This window comes from Notolabrus celidotus, chromosome 10 (assembly GCF_009762535.1).
Source record: "Notolabrus celidotus isolate fNotCel1 chromosome 10, fNotCel1.pri, whole genome shotgun sequence".
In the NCBI taxonomy this organism is placed as follows: domain Eukaryota; kingdom Metazoa; phylum Chordata; class Actinopteri; order Labriformes; family Labridae; genus Notolabrus; species Notolabrus celidotus.
The window spans coordinates 25,377,436-25,400,654 of NC_048281.1; the positions used below are offsets into that span (position 1 = coordinate 25,377,436).

The following is a 23,219-nucleotide window of genomic DNA, read 5'->3' on the forward strand; positions in this document are numbered from 1 at the left end:
ATGTGAGTGATATGTTTAATGTTTTCTTCTATTCTCTTGAGATCCATTTAAGGAGCTCAGCATTGATCCAATCACTGCTATCTCAGAGCCAATTTCTCAAGCATGATTGCATACACAGCATACTCTGGCGTTGCGCACACCTTTCATTTCATGCTGAGTTAATAGCATTTCATTGAAGGTCAGTGAATCTGGCCTCATTTAGAGATGCCACGGCTGCTCATTTAGTGACGACTGAATCATAATGTTGTTTTTTCTGGTTATGATTCTTTTTAGCAGTATACAAAAGCATCCATGTTAGCACAGCAACAGAATGTGTGGGAAAAAAAGAGCTTAGTCTGGAGATGCTATGCTCGTTTTAATTTGTGCATGATTTATTAGATCTGCTATGATGGTGAGGCTTTTGCGGCAATCATTAATACAGCACAGTGGGCTCTGGTTGCATCCTCTTCTTCTTAGCACCAGGGATGGTGAAGTAGTGAGTGGGTGGACTTCTGTGAGGAGAGGGGCATAGCAACAACCAAGCTAGGGGAATAAAACTGAGCAGGTCAGGTGATGTTTTCAGCTTGAACTGACAGCTCTAAAGAAAATATCTAGCTCTCTAACACTCTACTCTAAGTATGATTCAAACTCAATAAAATGGGTCATATTTTACAGGCTGTAAGTGTGTGATGTTACACCAAAAACTTGCATACATGGGAGCCATGGTGGCACTATAGAGGAATGTGACAGAAATGTGCTGCAGCAGGAGGATGAGAGCAGTAATCGGCTCAGAGGAGAGACTCTAACGCTGATCACAGACGACAGCAGAGACGAGGAGAGAGTGAGAAAGAGCGATTCAAGGAAACAAAGTCAACTGAGGATGAAAAAGGATTTAGCATTGTCTAATCTTACAAACTGCTCACTTCTCCTGAAATGAGAGGAAGGTGTTGTACTAGAGAATGCGTAACAACAGATAACCCTCATGGTTCTCATTTTCCCCAGAGAACAAGGTGCAGCTTCACCTTGTGTCTATAAGCTCCTTGTCTTTTACTGCCAGTGCTCTCCACATGACTTAACACGCAATATCCTGGTTGAAAATGAGGAACATCTTTTTGCAGCACACAGCCAGTGGCAGAGATCCAATCCAACCATCTATCAGAGAGGTCCTTGGTCAGTAGTGTGTGGGCTGATCGCATGTGTGCACAGTGGATATAGCACTTCTTTCTTGTGTTTACACAAGTAACTTTGGTTTTGGCTGCTGGTTAGACAGAGCAAGTGCTCAAAAGCTAATATTTAGGATAAGATAAGATTTGTTTTCAGAAAGTTTTATTTTGTTGTACCAGATTCTCCTCATTTTCTCAGGTTAAGATATTGTGATTTAATGGTAGGAGTTATTAATTGACATTGTTCTCTGTCCCGTGACTTAGTATATAAAGAGTAAGCCTACTAGGAACTTAGCTATTAATGTAATTGACTGTTCACGTTGGCGGAGTGATATGGTTTAAGACAGTGAGGTGATGTGTCACACAGTTGAGATTGCGAACTGTTGTTATAATAATATGTTTACCAGAAGCACAGCAAGCACAAATGTTCCTAGTGCTCCTCCTTCGCCTACAGCATGAAGGTAGGCCTATGCTTATTTAAGTACATTTATTTTAAAGTTAGTGTCAGGACAACCCAGTGTCACAACAAGGTCACAACGCTGAAGTTAGCATCAGGTTTACAGATTCCGATTCGGTTATGAAGGGAAATGTTTTGGGAACCAGGTCCTGACTGTTTCAAAATAAAAAATAAAGTTCCACAAATCTACAAATGAGTCTGTAGGATTTCTGGTACCCCTTTTCTACTAAAGTGGTCCTGCTGCTAGTTCTGGACTGGTGCTAGTGCAACATAATGTAGTCAAGGTCTGACAAGTGAAGGTATAATGGGTGAGTCTATGGTAATGTTCCTTTTTGCATTGTTACAAACGTAGTAAAGCGTTCAGAATTTTGAATTAGTGTTTTATAAAGTCAATAGGATCTTAGGGATTATCCAGTCCTGATCTGTCACATCAATATTCTGAAACTTGAGAATACAAATCAGATTTTCCTGTGATAACAAATGCACCACCCTGACATCAGATGACGACCACTCTGATGCCTATATTTGCAAAGACAACACAAATATAGAAATAGGCTTATTGTACCTTATTAGTGTGGACCATGGCAGCATGTTGTGGTTATGGCCTGTCAGAGACCAGCCTATTGTTTTGCTCTCTAGATCAGGGGTTCCTAAAGTGGGGGTCAGGACCCCCTGGAGGGTCGTGAGACACAAATGGGGGGTCGTGAGATGTCTTCCAGAATGTTTTTCTTTTAAAGTTATCTACAATAGTACATTTTACCCATTATAGTAAAAAATATCGACAAATTAGTGACTAACCTTGAAATAAAACCTTGAAAATAGAAAGTGTAATGAGTTTTCTGCCTTTCTTTTTGCCAGATGACTCATAAGTTTAAGGTTAGGGAACAGTTAATTATCAAAAGCATCAGTAGCAGCAGGTTAATTCATGACGGCACAGGAAACACAGCCACATGCTCATATAGGTAGGCTAATTTTCTGCAGACCAGCTAAATGAAGCCACATTAAATCACTTTGAGGGACAGTGGGGGTTACGAGTCTTTGGCACCTATATTTAGGGGGTCGCAAGCTTAAGAGTTTGGGATCCCCTGCTCTACACCACTAGATATCACAAAAACAGTCCATGTTATCATAAGATAATGAGTTAAATTAACACATTATCTATATATATAAAAAAGCTTTATTATTTGAGAGAAGGAGAATTATAAGTCAAATCTCAAGGAAACACAACTTTTATTAGTTGTTTTTATTGGAAATGCTTTGTTAAAGCAAAATAAATATGTTGAGACCTTGAAAAATCAAACAGTTTTTTTTATCATGGGAAAACAGATTTTTTAAAATGTATAGATGTATGTCTGTATAGTACTGTCGTAGAGCTATTTTCCTGGGCACTTAAAACTTTGTCTCACTGTTGACAACATAACATTCAGGGAATAACAAATTTGAGTTGTTGTCCTCCCCTGAGAATCCTGATAATCTAGATAATATTACTGATTAACAGTCTGGTGGCTGAGATATTCTAGTCATGACTAAAAAGGTTGACTCCCTTTTATGAGAAAATATTACCTAATTAAATTAAAGCTCTAATCACCTGTGAAAAAAATCACAGCAGATGAAATATACAAAGAAAAAAACTGTTACTTGCAGGCATTATCACAGGCCGCCTGTCCAGTCTCTAAGTGGACATTTGACCTACTTCTAGCTGATTTGAAGGGACACTTCCAGTTCAGAGAGTCACAGGTCTCAGCTTTTCTAGCAGGGATGTGTTGATCTGCTGCCCATAATGCTTCAGGTGCTGTTTACATGACAACACATTACACATGTTCTTTAGGTTCTTCTGTGCAAAGTATGGCTGCATCTCTTTACCACCTCTCTGCCTGTATGTAAACGAGTGAGACTGTCGTGTCTTGTGATGCATCTTAAATGATCTCTGATCTTATGTGTCCGTACATGAAGGTCAATGTGACAAGAAGACGGTTTGGTGACAAATTGTGATGCAGGGTTATGATGGAGTTGGAGGTCACAGGGGGTGGGTGGGTGATGCCACAAAGGAGGGATCAGACCTGATTAACCGGGGAGCGGAAGAAGAGAGGGGGGCAGAAAGAGAGATGGAGGGTTATGGGTAGATTGGTGATTTTGCGTGTTTCTGGTTTCCTGCAGTTGCCTCATCAGTATGTGTGACAGTGCGTGCTTTTCTCTCATCTTTATTCTGAGCTTATAAACCGAAAGCTGTTTTTGGCTTGCCAGCTTTAGCTGCACAAACAAAAACCGAACACACACATTAACACATGCACACACACTTAAAAGCACGCCATTAACCTTCCTCTTTCCTTCAAAGAGCAGGCTTTGTGTTTGCTCATCTTCGTCTTTGTCGTCTGAGCACATTTTGAGCAAAAACACACCCTGATGTCCGCTCCAAAGTTTCAGAGTTGCAGTTTTGAAGAGTTAAAGTTTTATGTGTTTGCATTCTTACTCAATTCACCAAATGATTTATGCAGGAGGGCATCTAGGGAGATAGAAAGAAGGGAAAGAAAAGGCAGATTAGTTCAGGAGTGGAGGAATATAATTAGCCCAAGCAGCAGAAGGGGATTTGTGTTCCACCGGCTGCCCTCTACTTCTCCCCCTGTTCACCCTTCCCCTCTCTCGCCCTTCCCTGAGCTGTCAATAGTTGTGCTTGGGACGAGGTTTGAATGAGCATCAGTATGAGTTTGTGTGTGTGCAGAGCAGAGCTGGACCCATTCTCACCTCCAGCGTGAACAGTTTTTTTTTGTCACAGAGGTTGTGCAGACAGTGACTCAGCTCTTTTAGCTCCTGTCGGCTTTGCACCAGAGCTGCTTCCTCGAGTTCCCAATGTGGCTCTGCAGAGGAGAGGACACCAAGCTGGACTTTGTTGTAGCCAAGGCAGACTTCTCCATGTGAAAGGATTGATTCTGAGTGACCCAGAACATTGCAACAAAGAAGCTCCTTCCCATGCCTGCATTTGGCTCCTGTGATTTGGAGTCTATTAGAGAGTGCAGTGGAGCTTTGCAGGTGCAGCTAGGGGGGTCTCTCTGGATGACAGAGTTTGTTTGAGTGTGTGAGACCAGCAGCCAGCTCCCATGTCTCTTCATGAGTTTCTGCGTGAGGGTGGGGAGGCATCGTACCGGATCATGAACCGGTTAAGTCATCTGATGCAAACTCTGGACATCTCTGGACTGGGTTCTACTTATCCCTTCAACCCTGCAAGCCGAAAGAGCTCCTGGAGAGACTGGGACGGTAAGAGTAAAAAAAAAAAAAAGAGGAAGACAGTGTGCATGCGTGCAACTTTGCAGTGCCTCTAAAACCACATACCTCTGAGAGAGAGTGTGTGTGTGTGTGTGTGTGTGTGTGTGTGTGTGTGTGTGTGTGTGTGTGTGTGTGTGTGTGTGTATTACATTTCCAACTGAAGTTCTGGCCAGAGTTCTGCAGGGCATCATGCCCAGATCCTCACACAGTTTCCTCTACGCTTCCATTGCTCCCCACTGAGCTGTTTCTGTCTTTATGTGTATAACAGTTTGTGTTTGTTTCTGTGTGTGTGTCTGTGTGAGGGAGTACGTGCCTGCACAGCTTAAATAGCTGCTTCAGTTTCCAACATACAGATCTCTGCAGCTGCACTCTTTCTTTTTTTTTATTTCCGTAGCAGTAACAGATTCCTCAGCAAATGCAGAAACTGCAGCACACAGCGTCTCAGCAGCAGAGCAGATGGTTTAAAGGAGAGAAGTGCTGATTAAAGCTGCTGAGCTTTCAAGTTGGTGAGGGGTTGTTGACACTTTGAGACCTTGGTTCCTGACTCTGCATAGAAAAGGACTTTCCCAGGTGCTGCAAACACACAGAGGAGGGAAAGGATGGTGAGGAAAGCCAGGGGAAGTGCTCCTCAATGGGATAGTGGAATGCAGATGGTTCAACTTAAGCCACGTGAGTCAGGAGACGTATGTTTGCTATTTTTGTGCATCCTTGTCACGGTAGGCAGCGATGGTGTGACTCAGTCCGTTTAAAAGCCTTACCTTAAAATATCGGCATTTGTGTTTCCAAGGTGACCCTCATCTTTGGGAGGCAGCCTCATTTCTTACCGAGCTTGTCCCCTGATATTTATGCTTGCTCTGTCCCTGCATCAATGTCACTGCATGTGTTACACTATTGCTGTGTCTAGCACTTTTACATTGTGCATGCTCGTACGTGTAGTGCATGCGTTGGCAATCATGGACCGGAGGAGACGTACCTACATTTTGTTCTTGTCTGCTTTAGTCATCTGGTCCTCCAGATGTGAGGTTCATGGAACATTTTCTTCCCTGCTCAGTTAAAGTCATTACTCAAACAGCCAATTCATGCAGTAGAAACCATGTTGCTGATGTAGCAGTTTTTGGTTTTACAGACTAGCTCTGAATCAGTATGAAAGTTAGGGAGAGACAGGATATGCTGTTGAAGTGAAACTTTGTTGAGTTTATGTACTTGAGATTTCATGGTTGTATCAAGAACATAATTATTATTTTCTGCTGATTGCCAACTTTACTCGAAGTAAGTGAACTACACGCGAGAGATTGTCTCTTATTGTCTCTCTCTTACAATTATCTTTTAATCATAACTAATTATTTTATTCTATTGTAAACGTACATTTATCTTATTTATTTGTGCTTTTATTTATTGGTTTATTAGTCATAGTTTTTACCCATAGTGTTGCATTGAAGTACTGAGTGGTGGATGTGTGAAACATGATTTTGTTTTTATGTGAACATAAAAATGACAAAGGAATCTAGGATTTGTTAAATAAAAACTGTCTTAAACAGACGACTCGTAATGACTGATATAAGCACACTTGATAGTGTTTTTAGTGGGAAGCTGATGAGGGATCAAGTTGACCTTTTGGTGGATGTTAAACTTGCTAGTAATAATATTTTCTAGCTAATGAACACTTACTGATTTTAAAATTGATGGAGCAAAACCATAGACATCAACATATTTATTGAATATAATCTCTTCCTTTCAAAACCCAGCACCTATATTACCCACAACCCAATCTAGCACTGTTAGTGTATGTGGTGTTTATGATCCATTTTGCTGATTAGCCACATGCGGTTTCTCGATGAATTGCAGTTTATAACACTTCCACATGGGCTTCAAAGTTTGAGACCGGAGGTTGCCGCTTGGTCCTCCCCCACTCTCTACTCCCCACATTTCCTGTCTCTCTTCAGCTGTCCTATCCATTAAAGGTGAAGATGCCCAAAAATATAACTTAAAAAGAAAACACTACCCTCCATATACAGAACAGATCAGAGAGATAAGATGTACTGCTTTGTCCAGGGGGCAACAAACTCAACACGAACCAAAAGTTTCTCACTGAAGCTTTAAGGCAATTATCCAGATCTAGAACCCTCTTAAAGTAGCAAAAACATACTTCCTGATGCTTTCACAGAAAAACACGTTGAAGTGTGCAAAATGAGTTGCTGGTCATGACTTTTCAAATAGTGACTTTATCGTTGTTCGCAGTACTAGTTACGTAAAACACATTCCTCATGCATTTTGTCAACTGAAACTGTGGGTTAGTATAAAGTATATTTTATACTCTTTCAGCTCAAGCACTTGCTCTCCGGTGTTATATTCCAAATCAGACTCTTAACTGTGAGTTGATCAGTAGTCTGTCCTCTTGTTTGACCCTCTTGCTCACTTTGAACTGTGCACCTTTTGAACGTAACGACTCCTGTGTTTATCTCTCAAGGTTTACGACACTGATAACCCCGTGAGTACCCTTCGACATAGAGCAAACATGTTAGACATGTTATAGTCTAACCCCCCCCTTCTGCCCCAACGACAAACACACATGCAGATTCACACACACACAGGCACACACATTGCCAACAAAATCTGTTGCTACAACTTTTTTGCACACTAAACTTTTATATCTAATGAAGGAGACAGAAGAGTGTGTGTTAGACTCACTGAAATGGAATCTAAATATCCATTCATTTAAGAAACAGTGTCTTTCTTTGAGAGCTCTCATAAGAATTAAGTCTTTCAGTAACTTTGTGAGAATGGGCTCTTTTGAGTGGTGTAAACAAGAATGGGGACTTTGAATGGATACAGTCTGTGAACAGTTAAATGCAGGTCATGTTTGAATGGGCTGGTCAGAATGGAGGCTTTGTGTTTTTGCTCCACATGTCATAAGATAAGGGAAGGGATGAGCCAGAGATATGTTAGTCTATGGAAATGAGGGCTGGGAGCTGCTGGTGCTAGTTAACACTGGAACACTGCATATGACATAACTAAGTATGTTGTCGCACAGAGTCAAAACTAGATCTGCTTCACAGGTCAGCATACATTAGTAGAGTTGGAGGCATTGTTACTCAAGAGGGAGGGGTAACAGACAGGTAATTGTCCTTTCAGGGGAGGGGTGAGGGCACCTATGAGAGCAGGGAGGGTGCTACACTGTGGCTTTTGTCTACAGGGAAGGTAACCTGAGGTTGCAATAGGAAGTCCCTACAGTTACTGAGTGACGTCCTGCAGGCTGTGGAGCACCTGCAGCCGGACAGAGAGCGGGAGGCTGAGTGTAGTCTGGTGAAAGGTGGAGTCAGAATGAGAGGGGGATTTGTACAGTGATACCTTCTGCAGAGCTGTATGGAAGAAGAGTTGCTACAGAGAGGGAGTGAAGAAGACATACACCTGCAAAGGAGGATGGGAGGAGAGGAGATGGAGGATTCTGGCTTCCCGTTGGAGGAGGAGGATGTGGAGTTGAACTCTGTGGACGCAGGAGAGGGGATTGCAAGCTCGGATAGAGAGGAGATGGACTGGTGTGAGATTACAGGGCACACTGGTTTTAAGTTGAATGAGCAAAGTAGCGAACAAGTAAGTCCAGGAGGGAGTCCAACTGAAGAGGACGGGGACTGTGAGGCTGATTCAGAGTCAATGGAGGATGAGGAGGCTGAATCAGGAAGAGGAGCAGAGGTGGACAGTCAAACTGGAGAAATCAGCGATGTGAACATGGTTGCAGGAATGAATGTGTGTTTGTGGCCAGTAGAGGAGGGCGGGGGTCATGTTCGGATCTCTCTGGACGAGGTGGAGAGATACTACAGGTTTTCTCGCTGCTGCCACTGGCTGTGTGGTACGTAGATGTTCTGTGTGTGAGATCCTCTTCTGTTAACGTTCCCATGCTCTTCTGCCTTTGCCTTTACCTTGTTTTTGGAATCAGGACATTTGTTTGTGCAGATTTTGAGATTTTGTTTCCTGATGTGTTAACGTGTGGTTTAATAATAGCTGCTGTATCATTAGACAGCACTTTGAGAAAATATATTCTTGAATTTTATGCACTGAGAATGAAACAGAAGAGGCTTCAGGTTGCATCCAAACTCTCCCACTTAGCCCTAAAAGTTTGGCTGTATATCCCTCTGTTCAAGAATAAGGTGTCCCTGGTAGGAGACATCTCACCTCCAAACCTGCTTTACAAAATGAGTGTCTTCAGATATAAGCTCTAAACAGAGAGGTAGAAAACAGCCCCAGAATGCTTTACCATCTGGGGCAGTGCAGCATGGAACATGGACACAGGTGCAGGGGAAGAAGCCCATACCTAAACCTTAATAAGCATGCAAAAGAGCGAGGGGAAAAGAATATCTTAGTTTTATGTTACTGAAATGAAGCATGCAGTCAACTTCATGCATTAGATGATCTTTTGAGGGCTAGTATATGAATTAATTCATATTTTGCATGTATGGAGTTGAAAAATATAACCTCGCAGGTTGTCTCCCAGTTATCTGCAAAGATTTGAACCACCTGTGGCTCTGTTCTGAGGCACCACAAGTGGTTAAGGGATGCCAAGAATCTAGATTTAGGATGGGGCTAAAGAGTGTTCGGCCCATAATATAAACAATTCTGCTTTTTCACAAACTGTATCTTTATTTTGTGATGTCAGAATATTTCACTATTACCTTAAAAATCCCCCTTTTTCACCCCCATCTGAACCCTCTCACCCCTCAACTTCTAACATGATATTACATAGACTCATCTGTTAATGCTCAGCCTCATTAGTGCTTTGTTTTGTTTCTGTTACTCCTCCTCCTCCACGGTGGTGGATGTAAGCCCCTTATTTCCACTTGCTGCCCTCCCCCATGTCTGTTTGTTGCTCTCTATTCCCTCTCTTTTTGCTCCTTTTTTATCCAAACCCTGACACAAACATTCCTAGTGAACAAAACATTTTCAGAAGTATTTCCAATTTCTTATTAGAAGAATTTTTGTGAAGTGTTTACTTTTCAGGCTGTTCAAATCAATAGTAATCTTGAAACTAGTTTGTTTCAGTTTCTAGACTTAGTTTTTGTTCCTTTAAGGAGACTGGTTTGAGTCTCCTGCTCTGGTCCGGTATAATCTGTGTCAGTAGTGGCAGGCTGTGAGTCCAGGTGTGTGACTATGACCCACTAACGTTTGACTTGTCACCCAGAAACGTGAGCGTGAGTGGACGCTAATCTCCATCGTTAAGCCTTTTAAAGAACATTATCTCCTCGGCCGGTACACACCAGCTGTAGCTCATGTGTGTGTGTTTAGGTATTGTGCGTGTATGTGTAGGGAATGTTGAGAAAATAAAAGTTTGACGAACATGATTTGTGGTTTTTATAATCAGGTTAAATCCACAAACAGTTCGCTTTCTTTTAATTATCCACTTTGTCATATTATGTAAACAATATGAGTAAAATAAACACTTAAAGTCACCTATGTCCCTACAATTAAGCAACAGAATTCTTGTTTTCCTGTTGGGAGGATATGGCCTTCTTGTGACAATATACAGTATTTTAATTATACAACCTCTACATCAATAAAGTAATATCTTATCTTATCTTATCTTATCTTATCTTATTCACATTTTCAAATCCTTTCCCAAGGTTTTTCTCAGTTCTTTATGACATAATTGATACTTTCTGATGTATGAAATTCCAAAAAAGGTCAAGTAGTTTCGCCGTTTGTCTCTCATCTCCTGTGGGAAATACAGTACTATCTGAAACTGGCTCATCTTCTCTTTTAAATGGCCAGGGGGGATGTTTACTACTGGATAACACTTTGTGAACCTACAGTGGGCAGTGGAAGGAAGTAATACTAGTAGTATAGAGGGAGACAAAAAGGACTGTAAGAGGAAATGTGACAAGTAGTGAACGAAAAAGGGACTGAAACTCAAATCTGCAATTTTCCAGGGGGGGATTTTTCTGTAACAGAATATCTTCTTTCTGGAAACAAATAGCCTACCTGAGTGACTGAGTGAGTGGGTGGGTGGGTTGGTGGGTGAGGGGGGTTGGTTTTGATCTGATATGTGTGGGAGTCACTGGGTACAAGGTGTGGCTGGGTCAGAAACAGGAAACTGGTGCAGGTTTCTCTGTGAACTTGATGCTTTGTGGAGTGCACAGATGACCAGACAGCTGCCGCTCTTCGTCCTCAGGCTGTGAGCATCCGACTCTGCGTTACCAAACATCACAGATGAGGTGATTTATTGGTTGTCGTTTCCACTAGCCTGACCTCTGTGAAGGAGACGTGTTGGCGTGCACACCCTTGCTTGAGGTTAAATTAAAAGAACAGAAGAAAAGGAGAAAGGGAAGCTGTGTCTCAAATAACATAGGTAGGAGTCAGTTGGTAACTCTAATCAATATCTGTGATCTACAGATGTCTTTGGCAATAGTATCCAATCAATAGAGGAGAAGGTTGACATAGATTACTCTATTTCAGGTCAAGTGAAAGTAAATAACTTTGCAGCCCTTTGCATTATCACAAATTAGAGCATTTGGTGGTCACAATAACAAAGCCTTTATTCTTGGCCTTTGTCTTTAAGCAGCTTGTGTTTCATTTGTGCACTTTCCAAAACAGTGTACATGTGTTCGTCTTAGGACTCTAAAGTGTTGTAAACTGTAGTGTGTCTGTCGATCTTAGAGCTGTCCTGCTGTCATGTAAGATTTAAAACCACCTGTTTCACTCACCAGAAGCATCTGTGATGTGAGAAACGGTGATGTCACTGAGCTGCTTTTCTGTCAGGGGTCGTCTGTTCTTCACAGATTTGTTTAACTTTGAGTTTAAAGGCTCAGTAAACCTCTTTGCTCAATCAGCTTCCTGCTACAGTCTGAGAAACAGAACACGACAAAGTTTGCCCCGCTTTGGTTTATTTTACCTGAGTGTATTTATGCTTTGAGTTAGTTAGGTCTCAGCTTTACGAGGCAATGTAAGATACTTCAGTGCTCCAATCAGGATCAAGCAGCATTTGGATCAAAATTTGGCAACAAGTTTATTGAGTTACTCGCTTATCTTGGTAGTAGCTTACAATTTTGGTGATTGACATTTTGTTATTTTTTGTAACATGGCGAAAAGCAGTAAATGCTGTTTTGTCCTTGTTGATTGTGTCTTGTTTTTTTACATTTTGCAGTCGTCTTTGTTCCTTTTTTGAAAGAATTTTCTCTGGTTTTAAAGGTTTTAATTTCTATAAGATTCATAAAGGATCTTATAAAGTAAGCAAGTGAACCGTGGCTTTGCAATGCTAGCTAGATCCAGTAGAAAAGTATACTACTTTACACATTAATTTCTTAGAACTGAGTTTGATGGTTTGCTTTGCTACCCTTTCTATTTAGGTCAACCACATCCAGGCCACGGACAACATGTTCCTCACTCTTTTATGATTAGTGATGTTCCAAAGTGACTAATGTCTGAGCTGTTAAAACAAAAATATTAATTCTGACTAATCAACTAGTCCAAAAGTAAGAAAATGCTCAGAAAACAGTCCAAATTGTCAAATTGAACCATGTCATGCTGGTTTGCTGAGAGTGGCTAAACTTAGCAGAGCTAGAACCACCAGCCTTCTTCCCTCTTTGCACGTTAACATCCCTGTGTTTGTTGCACATTGCTCTGGTCGAGTGCTTATATTCCAGTTTAACCGGACACAGTTTACATAGTACTTTATCTCCATTTACTAGATCAAACTATCTGTGTCACACTCAGACTGTATCAATAATGGATGTAGTATTCGTGGTGTCACCCATCTGTTTCTGAAGCGCTGTTTTGAAGCCGATTGTCGGTGGGAGCAATATTGGAAATGCGGAACTCAACCTAACTGCTGTTGAGCTAGTGTGAGGTAAAGAGGCGGGCTTTGAGCCTCCTATCCAACAGCTGCAGTGTTCCTGCCTGTCAATCAAGTCAGCTGTGCTTCTCATAATGGAAAATTGTAATCTGTGTGTGCCGATCAAGAAATGAGCTATCCAGACTACACTCTTCTTTTGTACCAGGCTGTAAACATGTTTATTTCTGCTGTAAAGATCGGCTTTTTTGAATTTGAGTGTATGTGGTTTCTGGTACTTCTGGAGCCAGCTTCAAATGGACACTCGCTGAACTGCTGTTTTAAACACTTCCGCATTGTCTTCAATTCTCGTGGCCAGAGGTTGCTGCTTGGTTGTGCTGCAAGATGTTATCTGTCGTCTGTGCTTGTTTACATCCTGGTAGTAGGGCATTTTGGCATTATGGTAGTAGAGCCATAGCCCCAGCTAGAGGCGGGTGGCTGCGCAACAAATCAGACCAGCTCAGATCATATGACCATCATTTTAGGACTACAATGGTGAAAATATTATTAATTCTTTCAACCTAATAGTAACTCAGATGACCACTAGTGAGGGTGACGAGTCTGGAGGGATGTGTGCACTTCTGTTTTGGTTCAAACTTTTCTCTTATTATGCACTTGTAAAGATGTCTGCTAAAGTAAGGTCATGTGTTTTGTTTTAGTTATCTCACTGCTGAACTTGGTTCATAAACAACATTGTGAGTGGGAAAGCAAAGCTAAAACCTTTTTTTTGAAGCTGTTTTGACAAAACAGATCTGCCTAGCCTGCCTGGCGTATTTTTAAGGAGGCAGGAGACTGAAAATGGCAGACAGAGAAGACACACTCCAGTGAATCTTGCCCCCTTACAGTTTGTGTCTGAGAGAGAGAGAGCAATGAAGGTCTGTGTACTGATATCCTCAGGCTAAGTCACCTGATAGGCCTCATTGCCAAACAAAGAGTTACAGCAGGACTCTGTGGTTTGTTTAAACTGGAGTCAGAGGAGGAGGGCTGAGCCTGTAAAGGGATCAACAGCCGGGATAAGGAAGGGAACATACATCCATGTAAACGTGGGATATTTTGTGATACTCTGAGAAGAACTGAGCCCCGGTGATGTTGCTACTTTGCCAGATTTCAAAGGGCAGGTAGGGTGTTATGCAGGGAAAGTTGTTGGGACACAGTGTGTTTTCACCTCTGTATTCTCTGTTTGGTACTGGATATCTTTGTTTCTTCGTTTTGGACAGTTGTTGAATAAGGAATTACAAATGTTATTTGTAATATATATATTTATTTAGAGGCAGCAGAAGGCAAATTTGTATCTTGTTCTGAGCGTGAGCAATCCAGGATGTGAAACACAATTAAATGAGTTTGCTGTTTCATTATTAACCAATCATAAACTTCTTGGCAATTGGTTAAAGCTTTTACCTTTAATGTGTTCACCTCTGTTAACTATTTATCCAAGATGCTAAATAACTTTGCAACCAGCTCCAATGAGGATTTTTTAGTTGGTTATGAAACAGGCTGAAATTAATACTGATGCTCCTTTATGACTTACATAGGCAAATCAGACCATCAGCAAGAAGATTTATTATGTTTATCATGTATGCATATTATGATCTCTGTCTACAGATTCTTCATAAAAATATATAATCTGTTCATGGGGTCTGGATTTTCAGCATTTGAAGTGTTATGGTTTTTATACCTGGTGCATTGGTCTTAGTATTGACCAACCCCCCTACAGTGTTTGCGGATCGAGAAATGAGCTATCCAGACTACACTCATTTTTTGTATGTGGTTTCCGGTACTTCTGGTGCCAGCCTCAAGCGGACACTTGCTGAACTGCAGTTTTTAACACTTCCGCATTGGATTCAATTCTCGCGGCCAGAGGTTGTCACTTGTCCCACTCATATCCAATAAGTAGTATGCACATATTCACAATTAACCTCCTATGTGAAAGGTTCCCTCCACAAAGAGTGGTCAATACCTTCCAAAAGTGAATCCAAGGCAGGAAAACCAGTGAAGCAATGACAGGGTCATGGGCAACCAAGGCTAATTTATGCTTGTGTGGACTGAAGGATAGTCTGTGTGTTTTTTATCCCACAGAAGAGATACTGAAGCACAAACTGCTAGAAAAAACGTTAGAGCTGGTTCTGATAGAAAGGTCCCAGAACAAACAATGCATCATGGTGATCCCTGTCTCTGTTGGTCATAATGTTAGAGCTGATCAGTGTACATTTTCAACTGCAGAGATTTATGATAAGGGATAGGTTTGAATGTTAAAGGCAGAATGGATATAATATGTTTATTTTGTGCCCCAATGAACAGTGGTCTAAATATCAAGATGTTTCAGACATACATGTACGGAATGTTGTGGGCTGTTTATGATTTAAGTTTTACAGTCATGTTTGCTAGTATAGATGAAAGAGAGAGTGAGGCTAATATTTCCCAGTGTTCACTTCATACATAAGTGTGAATGTGCCTTATATGTCTAGTGTATTAAAAATCTTAAAGTTTTGCCACAAGCAAGAGTCCATTAAATCACGTTCCAGTAAACTCAACCACTCCACCATGTTGTTCAACATGTGGGCGACTGAGTCATCTCTGCATGTACAGTATAGAGACAGATTCTAATGGTGGTAAAAAAATAATGTGGTATTCATGAGTACTGTCTTTCCACACAGTACAATGTAAAGTCAAATGCTGTTATGACCCGGAGAGACTCTGAACTGCTGTATACATTTCCCAGGGTTACAAGGAATCTGTTGATTTGCTTTAGGGAAACAGAACAAACAATGTACCGCAGACTGAGATGAAAAGTCAACATTGCTCTTTACAGTCATGACTCTCCAGTCAGTGTGGAAACAATGTTTGCAGGATACTTCCTGTCACTGTGAGACACACCTCTCCTGTAATCTCCTGGCTACTCTGTTCCCCGATGCCCCTGAAGCTTATTCTGACTTCACTTTCATTATTCAGGTTTATGGATGCTAGAGAGGCTCTCATGTTTTCTTAAATAACAAAAAGAGGACTGCAGGATAATCACAGCTCTGCAGCCCTGGGCATCTTTTAAAGCCGGAAGAACTAATGAGGAGCTGAAGAGGCCAGTTCCTCATGTTTTAAATGACTTCAGACTTTATTAATTTTGTCTTGGGATGTGGTCTCGAAGCTATTATGACACGAATGCTTACAAAGCCTTTTATAAGATGAATATCTTCTTGGCAAATGTATCCAATTACTACACTTCTTTTTCTCATGCTCTGATATTAACCAAGCGGCAACCGTGAGAATTGAAGCCAATGCATAACTGTTAAAAACTGCGGTTTCTCGAGTGTCCGCTTGCGGCTGGTACCTAAATTACCAGAAACCACATACACACAAATTCAAAAAAGCCGATCTTTACAGCAGAAATAAACATGTTTACAGCCTGGTACAAAAAAGGAGTGTAGGGGGCGCTGGAGGCCTAGCTGTCTAAGCGCCTCATATACAGAGGTTACAGTCCTTGTTACAGAGGTCGCCGGTTCGATTCCTGGCTGCGACTATTTCCTGCATGTCTTCCCCCCACTTTCCACCTCCCATGTTTCCGGTCTCTCTCCATCTTTCCTTTCAATAAAGCCAAAAAAAAAGCCAAAAAAATATACCTTGGAAAAAAACCCAAAAAAAACAATGCAGTCTGGATAGCTCATTTCTGTATCGGCACACACTGTGGTCAGTTTTCCATTATGAGAGGCACAGCTGACTCCTCCATTATTTATACAGTCAATGATACCAACCACTGCTGCTAACTTTCCCTTATAGAAAGCAACTTTACACTAATGTTTGCAAAACATAATGCCCCAAGGATTGATGCTACAAGTCACTTAAGCTAAATAATCCAACCACAATGTAGCTAATCACACTTCTTTCCATGATGTGATAACACACAGCTGCTTGATTCAATAAGACAAGAAGCCGATTAAACAGCACAAAGCTCATACAGTGGATGGCATACAGGTTGTGTTTATATATGGACACTTTAATCCATCTGTATCAAGACTGTTAACACATTTCCATATTACTCTTGACTATTCTTATTCTATAAAATTCTACACTAAAGTGTTTACAAATGCTAAAAAAAATGATGTGTAACATTTGATATATGTAAGAATTAGGAGTGTGCAATAGACGCAGACAAACAGAAGCTTTACAATCCTGTCACAAAGAAGTGTACGTCTGTGTCATGTTTCCTGTATTGATCTGTTTTATCTTTCGTGGACGCTCTCAGCTTTCAAATTGAGCTGTGGCCAGGTTTGCTTCAGAAAGCTGCTGAAAGTGTCTTTGATACAAATCAAATCATAGGCTGTGCACAGATTAATATTGAGACATTGTGCAATATTGTGCATATTGTTTCTCAGTGTAATTCAAATATCTTTATTTTTTGCAGTCTAACCACTTCATCACAATAAAATAACTTTTACATTACACTTTCATTCACCTAGTCTTCAACATGCACTATGTGGTATTTTTATAATATATATATTTTTAAAAAAACACGTCACATGACTGAATTACCACCGGCTAGACTTCTTACCACATATCCCCCAGCGGATGTCTGCTATGAAACTCTATTTTGAGTCTTGATACAGCTGAAATCTCTGTCTCCCACTGAGGTAATCAACCCTAAATCTGATTATTCTAATCCATATGAAGGGAGTCCATGAGGGATAGAGAACTGGTTAAGCTGGAAGCCTGTTAATTTGTCAATACTGTACTGTTATCAACAACAGGACAGATCTGTGGGATCTAACAGCAAGTCTGTGCTGAAAATGTTACTGCTGCATATGAAAAATGTGGGAAACTGCTGTATATAGTACATGTTAAAGCTGCTCTTTATGTTGCCTTTAATAGTGGAAACAAAGCTTCTAATTCAAGTCCCAAAAGTGAACTTAAGGCACCCTTCGTCCTTTAATATTAGGCTGTAATGTGACTAATATTTGTGTTTCCTTCTCTTCTCCAGATGAGATCATGCAGTTGGACAGCAGTCCCCTCCGTGCGGCAGACATCACCCCCGACCTCAAGAGGCAGTTTGCCTTCCTATCAGGTGAAGTTTCTCTATCTCTCTTTATACTGCCCTCTTCACATCACTTCATCTATTGTGTGTTTCTTAAACGTTTTTAAACCTGGGCTCTATTCTTATGAATTTTGAGGCCTCATTGACTAATTTGTACAAAGCATCACAGAATTGCTTGAGCACATTGTCCTGACTGGATCCATGCTGTCAGTCATGACCGCCATGTAATCCTTAGGGGCAACTCTAAAGTGCTTTGGCTCTAAGTGCTTGTTTTTGGAAACTTTTAAGGGGCTGACGACACTGATTCAAAATTTCTACAAGAACATGCCTTTTTGATAAAGATCATTTCAGTTCAACTGGACATCAAAGTCTTGATCTGAACTTATTACGTAAGACGTAAATATTGCAGGATGGTGATGTTAGGAGAGTGAGTCAGCTTCGCAGAGAAAAAAATGGTTGTTTTGGAGTACAGAAAGTGAGGCATAGCTTTTCTGGTTACTTGAAATAACAACCTGAGCCTGTAAGTCACAAGAATAAAGTAAAGTGCTGTTACTTTGCCTGCTTTGATTGTACACAGTTGCCCCAAAGGATTGCAGTGCCGCCATTAAAGCTAGGTTTATGCCTGCTAGCTAAAACTTCTGGACTTCAACATTGAAACTTTTTGCACCCGTTTAGACCTAAAAAATATATAAATATGGAGCATTAAAACGTGTTAAAAACCTTTAAATGATAAGTTGTGGACTGCTCACCTGTCTCATCTCAGTTGTTACATGACTTGTTTCTATTTTAATGACTTCACTTTAAATTTGCATAGTAAACGTGTGCTGTTTCTCCTGTTAGTCATGATTTGATATTCAAATATCTGCCACCTTTTCCTCTTCACTGTTGGTTCTTTGTCCTGTTGCGACTGTTTCACTGTCTCTTATAAACTACCTCTTTGTGTGTACACTATATAAAATACCTTCTTCTTCTTCTTCTTCTCTTCTTCCCTGAAAGCATCTTTTAAACATATCTGAGGCGTCATTGATAGAGCTCTTTGTACATCTGTGACACCTGTTTTATCCGTGCTGTAAAGCAGTCTGCTTCTTTGTGCGCTGACCTCGTGGCTGCAGCCGAGTCTGGGAACCATTTTGCGGACAAAGATCCGAGCAGACGTTGAAACCATGACTGTGCACTTGTTGTTGCCATAGCGATGAGAGAAGAAGAAAAAGGCAGAAAGATTGATATTCCAGTCAGATGTGCTGACAGAGCAGCTGTTTCACACAGGGAGGGAGAGTTTGTGTGTGCTGTATGTGCATGTAAGGTGATATGGAATGTGTCGGTGTCAACAACACATGGTTACATGAACACACACAAGAGGCTTTGTGTTTTGTTTCAGCATTTCAACCGTTATTTCTATCTAGAGGAGAGAAGAAGAGTGTTTTCTTGAAGACCCTTACAAAATATTCCCTCGATTAGCCTCTTCCTCTGGAAGATGAAAGATAAGGGTTGTTAAAAAACAACTTCCTGCCAACATCAGAGCACTGTTAGGCATTTCACACTAGACTTTAAGTATATTTTATCCTTTCCGCTGTTCTCTTCTCACTGGTTTTAAGTTGGCAAAATCCTGCTGTAAAAACTAAACAAAAACAATGTGTCATATACTTCTGAGCACCAGTCAGTATTCAGTAATAATCAGATCTGATTCTAATAACAGTTAGTCAGATGCTGCCTTTAAAAAACTGTGAAGGAAGCAGATTAGTTGAATATTCAAGAGAAATAATATTTACATATTAAGGTTTTCTGAGATTTACCTTTGATTGCTGTTTATTTAGTCACAAAAATAAGAAAAAAAACTTCAATAGAAGAACTAATGCATGCTTTGCTGTGCAGTTTACGCAGTGTGTAAGATTACTGGAATATTTTAAGACTGAAACATTAATTTCCAGTGTGTCTCAGTGATGTGTGTATTCATAAAGTCTGCTTACTAAATGATGATTAAACAGAGATTCTTTCAATTAGAAGAGACTTTATGGCAAAGATTTTCAAACCCAATTTTTTTAAATCAACATTTAACATTAAGGATACTTGGGTGCAGATTTAGCCTAATGGTTAAGTTGTTATTCCCCCACTCTCCCAGTTTCCTGCTCTATCCACTGTCCTCTCCTGTCTGACTAAAGGTGTAAAAACTCCAATAATATAACTTTTTAAAAAAGAAAAAATTAAGATACTTTGATCCTCTGTGTAGATTTTATTTTAGCCTTTTTTTGTATGTTTCAAAATGGTCTTATGAAACATCTTTTGATTCCCTCAGATGTTTGTCACAGGTTTGGCTGTACAGCAGTCAATGTGATCATCATCACATCAGCGCCCCCATGTGGCCTCAGTCTCCCTCTTTCAGCTCTGCCTGATTCAACCCAGTTTATTTTTAACTGTTTCTTTAAATATTGATGACAGGACCATCAGACATTTTCAGGAAGATGCTCTCAAAGCGCTCTTATGTAATTTCTATATATTTAGCTCTGAATGTTAACTTCTTTCTTTTTTATTTTTGGTGTGTTCTCCAGGAGGTAGAGGGGATAACGGCAGCCCCATCATAGTGTTCCCAGAGTTTCCTGCGTTTGGAGAGATCACAGACAGAGAGTTTCACAACGTGCTGACATACCTGACCAGTGTACCAAGGTAAAGACTCTTACCAACATGTACCACACACACTCATGTTGTACCTCTTTTTTTTTTTTAGCACCACTGATCTCATGTCATATCAAGCTTAAGAGCCTACATCATCCAGTCTCTGAATTTCCCTACAAATGTGTTGTCTGTTTCCTGACCCTGAAGCACTGCACTGTTTGTGACCCTGTGTGAGACTGACTCTCATTACTTTTCCAGACATAAGAGAAGTAGGAGTGGTTTCTGGTTTGATCATGCCTGGCTGAGGCTCTTCTGTGTAGGGATGCATGTTCTCTGCACTACAACAGATGTATAAGGGAGATGGAATGAAGCAAGAGAGGAGATAAAGCTGAATATTGACATATCGTCTGCCAGTAGGGGGCAGTGGATACTTCTCTTGGCATGAAAACGCAGACTGCAGAGGATTTATTCAGTGGCAGAGACACTCACTGCATTGTATACATATCTGTTAAGTAGATCTGTTGTTATGCTTTAATTAATAAGATGACTAGGTAATGATGTAGGCTCTTATCAGCCTGCTGCAGACCGTCTTTGTAGAAACGAGGGACCAGATCAAACAACTAGGGAGGGAAAATGTGCAAAATCATCCCTTCCTGCAACTCTCTCTTATGAAAAAACATCCCCAGACATTGTTGATGTGAATATTTTTTCTGTCCTTTTTAAATTGCTGTTTCACTCTGCCTGGATTTTGCTCCCCCTCTCCCTTTCCCTCTCCCTCTCCCTCTCCCTGTCTGTCCCTCTCTTGCTTCATTGTGTCTGGACTGGCATAAAAATAGAAGCTGTCGAGGCTCTGACTGTTTGAGTCTGAATAATGCATACAAACAGCTGAGCAGAGCAGTGTTCTGAGTGAGCATGTGTGTATGTTTTTAAACCCACGTGACCACACACACATGCATCTGTATTATGATCAGAAAACTTTCCATTATTTCCCCTGACGGCCTTTTTTCACAACACTTACTTTTGAACATCTATACTTTAAGACTACAGTTTAATGACTTAAGTCTATTTCAGTGAGAGTAAAATACATATTTATTTTAGTCAAGATTCAAATGTATGAAATGTTCTTATACAAACTCTACGACAGTTTGAATTCTGACCAACATGGTCGTTTCTCTCCCCTAACCCAAGCTGAGACATCATTCCCAAATAGGCACAACCGTCTAAATACATGCCTTCATGGTCTAACTGCAGAAATGTACCCATTTAAATGAGGGTCATCTACAGAGGGGAGATGGTGTTGAGCCTCAAGCTGTTGTGATCACAGAGGCAGATGGCTCAAGCTACCTGAGGGACTGACCCCTCCTTTCCCCCAACAGAGCACACACAGTCCACAGCCAGGAGCAAATGTCCAACAACTGTGTATTATGACCTTCAGCAGCTGCTGCTGGTGCGAAACACACAGCTTTGGATCATGCAGAATCATTTCTACTCTTGGTTTAATCACATCATATGTGTGCATGCTTGTTATTTTGCATAGGAATGTAAATATCACATACTTTATTGATTTATTACTTAATTATGTGGACTTTTTTATGTATGAATTCATTAATCAAAACCTGGAAGCTTGAATGTGATACGTATTGATTTAAGTTTAGTCACATGATTTCCTGGATTCTAATTTTTAAGGTAGGATTTGCATCTTAAACAGATCCAGTAAATGACCATGCCTTTGTCACACCATGCTTCAGTCTCTTTCCCTCGTAGCTTTCCAAGTGGTGCACACAAGCATCTAGTCCTGATTGGTCTCATGGCCAAGCAATGCTGCTCCTGAAACACATCATACACTCACAGCCTCTTAATCTCTTTTTAATTTGATGTCCCATTGCCCTTAAATTCATGCAGTCGCTCCTACTTCAGCGCTACAGAGGACAGGGAGTGTGTGTGTGTGTGTGTGTGTATGTTAAAATGTCTGCATATCCACTCATGCATCAAATTTCCTCATCTCTGCAACCCCATTAGGCAGAGATTTTTACAGCATAGCTTAACTCTTTGTCCTGAAAAATCTAATTATTGTTAGAACACTCATGCATGTGCAGCAGCAACAACGCCATGTTGTTTGCATAACATGTTTACATTAAATAGTCTGCGTTTAGCAACCGAAGACCAAAAACACAAGTGGTTTATAACAGGAATGTTGTGTTGTGATTTAATTTTAATGCACAGAGAAAGACTAATTTTCATACCATAGCTTCAATTACTATTCCTATTTATTTATTTAAAAAATATATATATGTATTTATTCAATTCAATTCAATTCAATTCAATTTCTTTTTTTTATTTTGTTTCATTTTATTATTTTTGCTGTTATTATTTTTTAAATCTATAAATTCATATTTAATACTTATTGTGTACCCATTAATATTCTAAGTATTTATTTTCTTAACTATTTATTATTAGGCATAACATAGTAAACACTTATGGTTCAGAAATAAGAGAAAAAGAAATCCTATTTTTTGGCTGATTTCTTTAAATCCTCACAAAAACAATTTAAAAGAGAGTGATAACTGCATTACTAACATTGTGAAATGAAACTAAATGAAACACATACATTATTAGTCATCACAAACTACATTCAATATTATCCATTTATCCTTCTTATGCCTTATATCCGCCTTAGTTGTTCCATGTTCACCATAAACCCTCCTCTCATCTCAGCAGCCGTGAATGTCCCAGGAACAAAAAAAAAATCTCTTGTCCCACTCTGCTGCTCTTCCTCCTCCTGCCCCTCCTCTCCTCTGTGGGGATGTAAAGCAGTTTGTCCACTAAAAGCCTAACTGTCTGTGACAGACTGTGCAGACGATTAGAGATAATAGAGGAGGAAAGTGTTAAAAGATGAGAGGAAAGTGAGAGTGC

General features: G+C 40.4%; 1 protein-coding gene across 2 annotated transcripts in view; it reads left to right on the top strand.

The window, feature by feature from the left end:
* The window catches only part of mcf2lb (mcf.2 cell line derived transforming sequence-like b), a 47,285-nt gene that overhangs the window by 1,393 nt on the left and 22,673 nt on the right, over window positions 1-23,219 (top strand). For both annotated transcript variants that reach the window (XM_034694079.1, XM_034694078.1), the window contains exons 2-3: window positions 17,643-17,726; window positions 20,243-20,357. In XM_034694079.1, the coding sequence (XP_034549970.1) occupies window positions 17,643-17,726; window positions 20,243-20,357 (199 nt within the window). The remainder of the gene's footprint in view (window positions 1-17,642; window positions 17,727-20,242; window positions 20,358-23,219) is intronic.